Source organism: Bison bison, unplaced genomic scaffold (assembly GCF_000754665.1).
Source record: "Bison bison bison isolate TAMUID 2011002044 unplaced genomic scaffold, Bison_UMD1.0 scf7180017864526, whole genome shotgun sequence".
Taxonomy (NCBI): Eukaryota; Metazoa; Chordata; class Mammalia; order Artiodactyla; family Bovidae; genus Bison; species Bison bison.
The window spans coordinates 3,619,072-3,632,754 of record NW_011495077.1 but is presented as its reverse complement, the minus strand read 5'-3'; the positions used below and the strand labels follow the sequence as shown (position 1 = coordinate 3,632,754).

Sequence of the window (13,683 nt, the reverse complement as noted above, 5' to 3'; positions counted from 1 at the left end):
GAAACATATTCATTCAGTTCAGTTCAGTCGCTCAGTCATGTCCGAATCTTTGCGACCCCATGAATCACAGCATGCCAGGCCTCCCTGTCCATCACCAACTCCCACATTACCATATGTAAAACAGATAGCCAGTGGGAAATTGCTTTCTGATGCTGGGCGCTTAGGCTGGTGCTCTGTGATACCTAGAAGGGTGGGAGTTGGGAGGAAGATTCAAGAGGCTGGGGACATGTGTATACCTATGGCTTATTCATGTTAATGTGTGGCAGAAACCAACACAATATTGTGAAAAATTATCTTCCAATTTAAAAAAAAACTAGAACTATCACCCCATCTAACAGATAACCCTATCTTCTACCCCAGGAGTATGATCTTTTCATATGCCTGTAAGAGGGTGACTCTATAAAGTGTGAATACACATATAGTGGTAGCTTAATAGTTGCACCATTGTAGAAATTAAAGGAGTGACTGTCTCAGTGAGCAAGTTAAATAGATGAAGCTCAAAGATTTTTAGAGGTAGCATATAGGTATAGGGAAGGAAAAGAAAGGAAACCTCTTACAATATCTCTGTGAGTGATGAGGATACTAAGGTCCTGAGCTTGCTCAGTCTTTTTCATATTTGTACCACTTATGAAGTATTTTCCTTATGTTATCTTTTAAAATGAAGGGGGTTCAAGTCAGATTTTACTTAGGTAACTAGTAAGGACACTGAAAGCAGGAGCTATGACTTAAACATGTTTAAGCCTCCCAGAGAGCCTTGGACAAAATTGTGTACACGGGAATTATTAAGAAATGCTTGCTAATTTAAATGGAATTTTCCTGTCATTTTTGCTTTAACTATTTCGTTGTATAAAGCCACACAGACTCTTAAACATTTTCTTTTGTTTTAATTTTGTTTTCAGATCCTGGTGCCACATCAAACTTGGTATTTTTGAAACAACCTTCTTCCTTAATCAGAGTCATTGGTCAGAGTGCAGTGTTGCCATGTGTTGCTTCAGGACTTCCTACTCCAAGCATTAGATGGGTGAAAAACCAGGAGACAGTTGACACAGAAAGGTAACATTGTCTGCCTAAAAGCCTTTTTCAGCCTTGGCTTGTGACTTGGTCTAATCTTATTTGAGACTATTGATTAATTTTAAAAAGGTTATCTCTTTTATTTTTATTTAAACACATCATGACGCTTATTTATCATTCTTGAAATATGTTTATATGCTATATATGATTAGGATGTTTAAAGAATGCTTTTAAGATATTAAGGGATAATTATTCCATTGGTTCTTCTTAGCTTAAGGCCCTAGGATTTCCTTCCTTAAATTGTTGCAAGAGTTTCTAATGCTGACTACCTGAGATGTCTAACTTACTCTCATATGCATTTTGTCGATGATAGTTTTTTCCTTTACTTAAACAGTAAAAGAAAATGTATTCCTCATTTTTTTGTTTTTGACTTTTAGGGTCATACCAGCTTCCTTCTATGACCTCAGATTTTTCGTCTTACACATAAGCCTTTTCTGTTGACATCGACCATCACCCTATTTTCCCTCCCAAACACTGTCATTACTTCCTTTTGTTGTTGTTCAGTTGCTAAGTCACGTCTGACTCTGCAACCCCATGAATTGCGGCATGCCAGGCTCCCTGTCCTTCACTGTCTCCTGGAGTTTGCTTAGATTATGTCCATTGAGTTGGTGATGCTATCTAACCCTCTCATCCTCTCCTGCCCCCGTCTCCTTTTTTCTTCAATCTTTCTCAGCATCAGGGTTTTTTTCCCCAGTAAGTCGGCTCTTCGTATCATGGGGCCAGAGTATTAGAGCTTCAGCATCAGTCCTTCCACTGAACATTCAGGGTTGATTTCCTTTAGCATTGAGTGTTTTGATCTCCTTGCTGTCCAAAGAACTCTCAAGAAGCTTCTCCAGCACCACAATTCAAAAGCATCAATTCTTCGACTCTCTGCCTTCTCTATGGTCCAACTCTCACATTCGTACATGATTACTGGAAAAACCATAGCTTTTGACTATATGGACCTTCATCAGCAAAGTGATGTCTCTGCTTTTTAATATGCTATCTAGAGTTGTCATGGATAAATGTCTTCCAGGAAGCAAGTGTCTTCTAATTTCATGGCTACAGTCACCATCAGCAGTGATTTTGGAGTCCAAGGAAATAAAATCTGTCACTACTTCTACTTTTTCCCCTTCTATTTGCCATGATCAGGCCAGCTTTTTCACTCTCCTCTTTCACCTTCTTCAAGACGCTCTTTAGTTCCTCTTCACTTTCTCCCATTAGGTGGTGTCCTCTGCATATCTGAGGTTGTTGATATTTCTCCTGGCAGTCTTGATGCCAGCTTGTGATTCATCCAGCCTGCCATTTCACATGATGTACTCTGCACAGAAGTTGCATAAGGAGGGTGACAATATGCAACCTTAACATACTCTTTTCCCAATTTTGAACCAGTTCATTGTTCCATGTCCAGTTCTAACTATTGCTTCTTGACCTGCATACAGGTTTATCTGAAGATAGGTATGGTGATATTCCCATCTCTTTAAGAATTTTTCACAGTTTCTTGTGGTCCACACAGTCACAGGCTTTAGCATAGTCAGTGAAGCAGAAGTAGATGTTTTTCTGGAATTCCCTTGCTTCCTCTATGATCCAACGAATGTTGGCAATTTGATCTCTGGTTCCTCTGCCTTTTCTAAATCCAGGTTGTATATCTGGAAGTTCTCAGTTCATATATTGCTGAAGCCTAGATTGAAGGATTTAGAGCATAACCTTGCTAGCACGTAAAATAAGCACAATTGTAGGGTAGTTTGAACATTCTTTGGCATTGCCTTTCTTTGGGATTGGAGTGAAAACTGACCTTTTCCAGTCCTGCGGCCACTGCTGAGTTTTCCAAATTTGCTGATCTATTGAGTACAGTACTTTAGATTTTAGATAGCTCAGCTGGAATTCCATCACTTGCACTAACTGTGTTCATACCAATGCTTCCTAAGGCCCACTTGACTTCACATTCCAGGATGTCTGGCTCCGGGCGAGTCGCCACACCATCATGTTTATTCAAGTCATTAAGATCTTTTTTGTACAGTTCTTCTGTGTATTCTTGCCATTTCTTCTTAATCTCTTCTGCTTTTGTTAGATCCTTACCATTTCTGTCCTTTATTGTACACATCGTTGCATGAAATAGTCCCTTGATATCTCCACTTTTCTTGCAGAGATCTCTAGTCTTTCTCATTCTGTTGTTTTCCTCTATTTCTGTGCATAGTTCATTGAAGAAGGCCTTATCTCTACTTGCTATGCTCTGGAACTCTGCATTCAGTTGGATACATCTTTTCTTTTTTCCTTGCCTTTCACTTCTTTTCTTTTCTCAGCTATTTGTAAAGTCTCCTCAGACAGCCACTTTGCCTTCTTGCATTTTTTTTTCCCCTTTGGGATAATTTTGGTCACCGCCTCCTGTACAGTGTTATGAACTTCCATCCATAGTTCTTCTGGCACTCTGTTAATCCCTCGAATCTATTCTTCACCTCTGCTGTATAATCATAAGGGATTTGATTTAGGTCATACCTGAATGGCCTAGTGGTCTTCCCAACCTTCTTCAATTTAAGTCTGAATTTTGCAATAAGGAGCTCATGATTTGAGCCACAGTCAGTCCAGTCTTGTGTTTGCTGACTGTATAGAGCTTCTCCATCTTTGGCTACAAAGAATATAATCAATCTGAATTTTGGTACTATCTGGTGATATCCACGTGTAGAGTCGTCTGTTGTGTTGTTGGATGAGGGTGTTTGCCATGACCAGTGTGTACTCTTGACACAACTCTGTTAGCCTTTGCTCTGCTTCATTTTGTACTCCAGAACCAAACATGCCTGTTATTCCATGTATCTCTTGACTTTCTACTTCTGCATTCCAATCCCCTGTGATGAAAAGGACATCTTTTTTGGTGTTAGTTCTAGAAGGTCTTAGATCTAGTAGATCTTCACAGAACTGGCCAATTTCAGCTTCTTCAGCATTAGTGGTTGGGGCATAGGCTTTGGTTACTGTGATGTTGAATGATTTCCCTTGGAAATGAGCTGAAATCATTCTATCATTTTTGAGATTTCAAGCAAGTCCCAGGTGGTGCTAGTGGTAAAGAAACCATCTGCCAATGCAGGAGACATACGAGACATAGGTCCCTTGGAGAAGGAAATGGCAAACCACTCTAGTATTCTTGCCTGGAGAATTCCATGAACAGAGGAGCCTGGTGGATTATGGTTCATAGTGTCACAAAGAGTTGGACACAACTGAAGTGAATTCCCATGCACGCACTGCATTTTGGACTGTTTTGTTGACTATGAGAGCCACTCCATTTCTTCTAAGGAACTCTTGCCTAGAGTAGTAGATATAATAGTCTTCTGAATTAAGTTTACCCATTCCTATCCATGTTAGTTCACTGATTTCTAAGATGTTGATGTTCACTCTTAACATGTCCTCCTTGACCATGTCCAGTTTACCTAGATTTATGGACCTAACATTCCAAATTCCTATGTAATATTGTTCCTTACAGCATCGTACTTTACTTTCACCACCAGCACATCCACAACTGAGTGTCGTTCCCACTTTGGCCCAGCTGCTTCATTCTTTCTGGAGCTATTAGTAATTGCCCTTTGCTCTTCCCCAGTAGCATAGTGGATACCTTCTGACCTAGGGGCTTGTCTTCTGGTGTCATGTCATGTTGCCTTTTCATACTGTTGATGGGGTTCCTTATCATCCTGTTCATGGGCTTCTTGTGGCAAGAATACTGGAGTGGTTTGTTATTCCCCTCTCCAGTGGACCATGTTTTGTCAGAACTCTTCAATATGATCTGTCCTTCTTGTGTGACTCTGCATGGCATGGCTCATAGCTTCATTGAGTTATGCAAGCCCCTTCACCCCAAGAATGCTGTGATCCATGAAGGGCCATTTACTTGCTTAGGTAATAGATTTTTTTTTCTCAGTTGTATTCTGGTAAGAGAACTGGGTGGTGGTGATGGAGGTGGTGGTAGTTCCATATGATTTATTTCCATAACAAAGTCATCTTGTGCATTGTAGAATGTACAGTAACATCCCTGGCCTCTGCCCATGAGATGCAGTAGCACTCCCAAGTTGTGACAACCAAAAATGTTTCTAGATATTGCCAGATACCTCTCAGGAGACAAAATTATCCCCAGTTGAGGACCATTTTCCTGGAGCAGTGCTGTGCAATGGGAACATGATGAAAGCCACAAAAATAATTAAAAATTTTCTGAAACACATGGCACTACTAAATACAATAATTTATACAATGTACTGGTTAAAGTGAAATTTAGTTCTACCAAAACAATAAAGTTTGTGTTTAGTCCTGCTTCATATCCTACATTTACATTTCCTCAGTCGGTCTAGCCACATTTCAAGTGTCAGGAGCCACATGTGGCTGGTGGCTGTTGTTTGGATAGAGCAAGTGTAGAGCTTCCCAGTTGACTAATTTAGCGTAAGCAGGTAATCTTAATTTGTGTAGTTCAGTAAACAAGATACGGAAAGGAGTATCTGTCTAGTCAGCTTGGTGATCAACCTTTACTGATCAGTGGGGATGCTAGAATGCAATCAGATTGTTCCTCACATGTTCCATTAGCCAAACTGATAGCACCATCTTCAGTGTCACCTGATTTCTTACTGAACACCTGTCCAGTCACCAACTTCTGCCTATATTTTACTCCCTTTTCCCCGACTCTTTTTTCCAGCTAAATATTATACAAAGAATTCCTAAGACTTTAAGGGAATTTTTTTAAACCTACACTAACTGAAAACATGAGGAACCTTAAGATAGGGTATATACTGGCACAAAGACAGAAATATAGATCAATGGAACAAAATAGAAAGCCAAGAGATAAATCCATGCACCTATGGACACCTTATCTTTGACAAAGGAGGCAAGAATATGCAATGGATTAAAGACCATCTCTTTAACAAGTGGTGCTGGGAAAACTGGTCAACCACTTGTAAAAGAATGAAACTAGAACACTTTCTAACATCATACACAAAAATAAACTCAAAATGGATTAAAGATCTAAACTTAAACCAGAAACTATAAAACTCCTAGAGGAGAACATAGGCAAAACACTCGCTGACATAAATCACAGCAGGATCCTCTATGACCCACCTCCCAGAATATTGGAAATAAAAGCAAAAATAAACAAATGGGACCTAATTAAACTTAAAAGCTTCTGCACAACAAAGGAAAGTCTAAGCAAGATGAAAAGACAGCCTTCAGAATGGGAGAAAATAATAGCAAATGAAGCAACTGACAAACAACTAATCTCAAAAATATACAAGAAACTCCTGCAGCTCAATTCCAGAAAAATAAATGACCCAGTCAAAAAATGGGCCAAAGAACTAAATAGACATTTCTCCAAAGAAGACATACAGGTGACTAACAAACACATGAAAAGATGCTCAACATCACTCATTATCAGAGAAATGCAAATCAAAACCACAATGAGATACCATTTCACTCCAGTCAGAATGGCTGCGATCCAAAAGTCTACAAGCAATAAATGCTGGAGAGGGTGTGGAGAAAAGAGAACTCTCTTACACTGTTGGTGGGAATGCAAACTAGTACAGCCACTATGGAGAAGAGTGTGGAGATTCCTTAAAAAACTGGAAATAGAACTGCCTTATGACCCAGCAATCCCACTGCTGGGCATACACACTGAGGAAACCAGAATTGAAAGAGACACGTGTACCCCAATGTTCATCGCAGCACTGTTTATAATAGCCAGGACATGGAAGCAACCTAGATGTCCATCAGCAGATGAATGGATAAGAAAGCAGTGGTACATATACACAATGGAGTATTACTCAGCCATTAAAAAGAGTACATTTGAATCAGTTCTATTGAGGTGGATGAAACTGGAGCCTATTATAAACAGTGAAGTAAGCCAGAAAGAAAAACACCAATATAGTATACTAACGCATATATATGGAATTTAGAAAGATGGTAACAATAACCCTGTATACGAGACAGCAGAAGAGACACTGATGTATAGAACAGTCTTTTGGACTCTGTGGGAGAGGGAGAGGGTGGGATGATTTGGGAGAATGGCATTGAAATATGTATATCATATATGAAACGAATCGCCAGTCCAAGTTCGATGCATGATACTGGTTGCTTGGGGCTGGTGCAATGGGACGACCCAGAGGGATGGTACGGGGAGGGAGGAGGGAGGGGGGGTTCGGGATGGGGAACACGTGTATACCCGTGGCGGATTCATGTTGATGTATGGCAAAACCAATACAGTATTGTAAAGTAATTAACCTCCAATTAAAATAAATTTATATTAAAAAAAAGGGTATGTAAATGTTAAGCTCTTAGAGTAGAAATTTTAATTGGCTACATGTTAGAACAAAGTATCAGGAATAGGACAGCTGAGATAGGTTATTTTTAAAGCTTTTATATTTTATCTTCATAGAAGTACATTCTGAAGACAAATAATAAGAGTTTGATTTCTTATATAAGAAATAAAAGTGAGAATTTCCATGATTCTCATTTGTTTATTCAATAATTATTCAACAAGTATTTATTAAATGCTCTTTATGTTCGGCCCTATTCAAGGTACAGGAAGTAGAGTAGTGAACCAAATAGATTTTTGCTCTTAGAGAGTTCATATTCTAGTGGACAAGAGTCAGGCAATAATCATATGAACATAAAATTTCAGTTTATAATAAGTGCTGTGAAGAAAATTAAGACAAATTTAGTAATTTCCTAGTTACATTACTTTGAATTTTAAGGATAAATAGAAGATTGAGTAGACTTTCCCATCTTGAGTTCTGTAGGCTTCTCAATGCTTCAGTTATGTGGTAGAAAAGTCTGAGAAGCATTGCTTTGCCATACCACTGTGTCAGGAAGCTTCAGAAGAATATAAGAGCAAGACAGTGCTGGTGTTCTTCACACTGGTGTTTCCAGACCCAGGCACAGTACTTGGCATATAATTGGGTAGGAAGAGGGCGACCAATGTACTTTGGTTGAATTTCTGAATGTAGTATAGGAAAATGTAAGTAGGTGAATGGAACACCGTGCTTCAGGTTAGATACAAGTGATTATTCAAAGTATCCTTGTTTCTGCCAGTCTTATGAGATATGTAGATGGATCTTAGTTAATAAATTATGTAGACCTCAAATTAGAAAGAAATTTAGAAATTGAAAGAAAAATGTGACTAGAAATCTAGATAGTAGCCGGGCTGGCTCTAGTGAAAAGGAAAAACCAAACAAATTATTAGACATCCTTCTCAATTATTCATCTTAAGAACTAGTTAAGAATATTTCAAAACATGTCCATGACTTTTATAAGTGTGTTAAGAATTGATATATTTGGTTAATCTTTTGATCACATTTGTTTGGATCCAAACCAAACATAGCTATTGAAGTGGGGGTGGTGGTAGAAATGTATCCCATTCATTGAGTAGTTTTATTTGAAAGGGAGAGAATTCAGAAAATACAAATGCTGAAGTGCACGGTGACTGACAGCAAAATGTAATTTAGTAATTAAATAATGTTATGTTTTAGTGGAATGATAGATTAGAACTCAGCTGCAAAAGAAACAGGTTATAGTTATAAAATGCTTAATGTTAGATTACAATTGACAGTAGTAGAAAAATTAGATTGTTTAAAGGACAAGTGGAGGACTTCCATTTCTGGGAAGATTGAGTAGTATTTTCCCCTGATCTTCCTGTTGCATACAACTGAAAACTCTGGACATTACAGGTAGAACACATGTAAGACTCTGAAAGGTGGAGAGAGGAAGGGACCTTAGACCTAAGAAACAACATGATGTTTTAAGTTCCATGGGTTTTGTTTTTACCTTGTATATCCCAGCTTGAGCTGAAGAAGCTGGTAACCTGCAACCACCACTAGGCACAAACAAAAATGCACCACCAAAGTGTGTTTTCTCTAGGCAAAGGACCAGAGAGGGGCAGCAAGATAAAAACTACTTCAACTACTCTAATTAGTCCTACTCCAGCCAAATACCACATAAAGAACTGTGACCCCATCCTCTCCAATGCCAGCAAAGGCCTAGTGGGATGCCGAGACTTCTGCCTTCACCAGGTTGTGATGAACCATCCTCCATGCTCTATGGTGTCAGAGGCTAAGTAGAGAGCCAGGACTTTGATCCCAACCAAGCAGTATTGAGGCCCCCACCCCTGCTGTGTCAGTGGAGGTGCCTGGGGAGCCTGGACTTTTATCCCACCTGGCAATAGAGACACTCTTTGCCAGCTTCCCTTCTCCACCAGGGTGGTATCGAAGGAGGCCTGTGGGGAGTCAGGACTTGCAGTACCTTGTAATGTCGAACCCTCTCTCTTCATGGTGTTACTGGACGCCACGTGGGGAACAGTAATGAGGCACTCTTACTGCACCCAGCCAGAGAGCAGGCTCAGTGGCAGCGTAATGAGGAGCCAGGACTCTCAGTCCTGCTAAGGCATGATGTGGAGTCCCCCTTCCCCCTCAGGTGTCAGTCAAGACTGAGAGTGGAACCTGGACTTCATGAGGTAGCACCTCCCCTTTCCACTGGGTGTCAGAAGAAGCCACCTGCAAGCAAAAGGTTTAGTAAGATCCAGAATCTTATAACATAATGCCCCAAATATCCAGATGTCAATGGAAAATTGCTCATCAAACCAAGAATGAGGAAAACCTCAAATGAGAAAGGACAATTTATGCTAAAACTGAGATTACAGGTCTTTGAATTATGTAAGAAAGATTTTTAAAGCAGTTATCATTAAAATGCTTCAACAAGGAATTATGAATACATTTGAAATAAACAAAAAACAGAATATCTCAAGAGATAAATAGTCTCTTCAAAGGAATAGAAGATTTAAAGAAGAACTAAACAGGAAATTTTGAACTAAGACAATAAAAACTACAACAACAAAAAAAAAACCCAGCTCATTAGATGGGCTAACAAGAGACTGGATGGGATAAAGGAAAGAATTAGTGGACTGGAAAAAAAGGGAGACGACACAAGATGATCGATATTAGGGCTGAGCCGGGGTTGCCACTACAGACCCAGCAAACATCGAAAGGATAATAGGAGAATACTATAAACAACTACTAGTCATGTAGTCCAGTAGTCATGTATGGATGTGAGAGTTGGACCACAAAGCAGGCAGAATGCCGAAGAGTTGATGCTTTTGATCTGTGATGCTGGAGAAGACTCTTGACGGTCTCTTGGACAACAAGGAGATTAAACCAGTCCATCCTGAAGGAAATCAACCCTGAATACTTATTGGAAGGACTGATGCTGAAGCTGCAATACTTTGGCCGCCTGATGCCAGGATCTTTTAGAAAAGATCCTGATGCTGGGAAAGATTGATGGCAGAAGGAGAAGAGGGTGACAGAGGATAAGACGGTTGTATGGCATCACTAATTTAATGGACATGAACTTGGGCAAATTTCAGGAGGTGGTGAAGGACATGGAGGCCTGGCGTGCTGCAGTCCATGGGGTCGCAAAGAGTCAGACACGGCTTGGTGACTGAACAACGACATAAACAATTGTACATCACATAAGTGTTTGAGACAAACCATTTCCTCTAAAACGCAAACTACCATATCTAACTCAATATGAAATAAGTAGTCCTCTTAACTCTTAAGGAGATTAAATTTGTAATTTTTAAACTCTCCCCAAAAGTCTGCAAGTCCACATAGCTTCACTGGAGAATTCTATCAGTGTTTAAAGAGTTAGAACCAATTCTACACAGTCTTTCTGGAAAATGGAAAGAATTGGAGCTAATATTATATAGTGAGAATTTTATTATGCCTCACATTTTGGGTGCATGTAAATTCTGTGTTATCTTACCTGGGAAACACTGAACAGAGGAACCTGGAGGGCTACAGTCCACGAGGACACGAAAGAATGGGACATGACTTAGCAACTTAACAATAAAATTAAAAACTTTTGCTCTGTGAAAGACCATGTTAAGAGGATGAAAAGATAAAGCTACAGATTTTTTGTGGGGACAAAATATTTGCCAACCATGTATCAAACAAAGGAGGAGTATCTAAAATGTGTAAAGGTATCTCAAAACTCAGTATTTAAAAAGTATATAATTCAGTTAGAATGTAGACAGAAGAGTTAGTTCAGTTCAGTCACTCAGTGCTGTCTGACTCTTTGCGACCCTGTGGACTGCAGCATGCCAGGCTTTCCTGTCCGTCACCAACTCCCGGAGGTTACTCAAACTCATGTCCTTTGAGTTGGTGATACCATCCAACCATCTCATCCTCTGTCATCTTAGATAGATGGTTCACCAAACAAGATGTACAGATGGTAGATAAGCACAGGAAAAATTGCTTAATATCATTAGCCATTAGGAAATGCAAATTAAAACCACAACTTATCACTGCATACTTCAAGAGTGACAGTGCCAGATGTTGTCAGGTATGTGGAAAAACGAGATCACTCTGGCATTGCTGGTAGGAATGTGAAGTGGTGCAGCCACTCAGAAGAGCTGTTTCACAGTTTCTGAAGAAATTTGTTGCAACTGCCATATCACCTACATTTACATTCTTGGGCATTTATCCCATCGAAACGAACTTACGTTCAGACAGAAACCTGCACGTATATATTTATAGCAGCTTTATTCATAATACCCCCAAACTAGGAACAACTCAGCTGTCTTTCATTGAGTGAAGGATTAAATAAACAATGTCTATTCATACTCTGAAATTACTGTTCAGCAATAAAAGGAATAAACTATTGACAATTGCAACAACCTGGATGAATCTCCAGAGAATTATCCTGAGTGAAAAAAGCCAATCCCCAGAGGTTGCATACCATGTGACTATCTATGTAACATTCTTCATGAAATGCAAAACTTATTGAAGTGGAGAACAGGTTAGTGGTTGCCAGGGGTTAATGAGGAGGTGGGCGAGGGAGGGAGGTGGATATGGCTATAAAAGAGCAGCAGGAGGGATCTTTGTGATGGTGGGAATGTCAGTCTCCTAGTTACAGTTCCACAAGATCTTACAGTTGAGGAAAACTAAGTAAAGGGTCCGTGAGATCTCTCCGTATCATTCCTTGGACCTGCATGTGAATCTACAGGTATCTCTCAAAAGTTTAAAGAAAAAAAGCAAATGAGTGTGTATGTAAGATTAGCTTTCTCCTACCCTTCCTCAACTGCTGTTTTAGAGGAAGAGGTGTCTAAGAAGTTCTTTTGTGCTCTGGATATTATTTTCCATTCTCTCCAGTACTTTTGTAAATCCTCTTTTCAGATGTTTTCCTCTCCGATGGTTACCTGTCTTTTGTCTTTAAAAAAGCTCACCTCTCTCTCACTCAAATAACAACACAGAAAAACCTACATTAAACAAGTCATTTTCCTTCTGCATTCCCCGTCACACTTAAGAGTCTTTTTTGACGTGTGTTTCTTCCTCAGCTTTTCTGTCCAGTCCGTCTGTCATTTTACCTCCTAAACATCTCTGAAATTCATGCCTGTTGCTAACACCTTATTCCAAGGTGCTGTTGACTGTCACATCATTTACTTCAGTAGCCTCCTTTTAACCCCACGTATACTCTGGCCTCATTCCAAATGCCCTTGCCATAGCAGTCTTTTCAAAGCCCAAGTCTTAACTACATCATTGTCAACTTCCCACCCACTTTTAAAGATGTTTAATGGACTTCCATTTTTTTCAAGTTAAGGATTCAGATTTTTTTTTTTTTTTAGTATTCAGATTCTTAAAATGGCTTTCAGAGCCTTGTGTGGTCTGGCTCCATCCTCATATTTTTGCTTTTTTAATTCTTATATCTGGCCACATTGGTGGTTTTTGGATCCCCACACTGTGATCCTTTCTTTCACAATCCTTTGCATGTGCTAGACTTTCTTTTTGAAATCTTTTCCTCCCCTTCATCATTAGTTAGTTCCTATTCATTCTTCAGATCTCAGCTCAAAGGTTATTTTTATCAGTGAAATTTCTTTCTGATTTTCTGACAGATTCTTCTGGTATACCATTGTGTCGTGAAAGTCGCTCAGTAGTGTCCAACTCTTTGTGACCCCATGGACTATAGCCCATCAGGCTCCTCTGTCCATGGAATTCTCCAGGCAGGAATACTGGAGTGGGTCACCATTTCCTTTTCCAGGGTAACTACCCTACCCAGGGATCAAACCCAGGTCTCCTGCATTACAGGCAGATCCTTTACTGTCTGAGCCACCAGGGAAGCCCATAACTCTACGTTGTGTAGAGTTACCATTTTTTATGTCCGTCTTTCCCTCTAAATTGCATGACAGCACTGATTTTGTTTTTGCTTGCTTCAGTATACCAGCTGTTACCTGACATACATAGGGATACCAGTAAATAATGAATGAATGAATGAATAAATCCCTTTCTTTAACTTCATCATCCAACTTTTCAAAAGAGTGGCCATTATTTCATGCCTTCTCTTTACCCCTGTTGTTACTGCCGTGATTCATCCTTTTCTCTTTAATTCCATTACAATGACTTTACAACTTCTACTTGTTTCTTCACTAAATCTGACCATGTTATTAATCTGCTCAAAAGCCTTTCCCTTTGGCCAAAGACATAGGTCTTAGCACACCATGTTCTCCTCAACTGACCCCTGGTTACTCAGAGACACATATGTAATACACTCCTTATGTCTAGCAGTGCTCAGTTTGGGTCCGTTGACCATGAATACTTCTCCACTTACTGTTTCTGTTGACTGCATCTTTGA

General features: G+C 39.6%; 1 protein-coding gene across 1 annotated transcript in view; it reads left to right on the top strand.

The window, feature by feature from the left end:
* Nucleotides 1-13,683, top strand: part of NEO1 (neogenin 1) — a 240,744-nt gene that overhangs the window by 86,447 nt on the left and 140,614 nt on the right. The window contains exon 6 of the mRNA XM_010831422.1: nucleotides 900-1,053. Within this exon, the coding sequence (XP_010829724.1) occupies nucleotides 900-1,053 (154 nt within the window). The remainder of the gene's footprint in view (nucleotides 1-899; nucleotides 1,054-13,683) is intronic.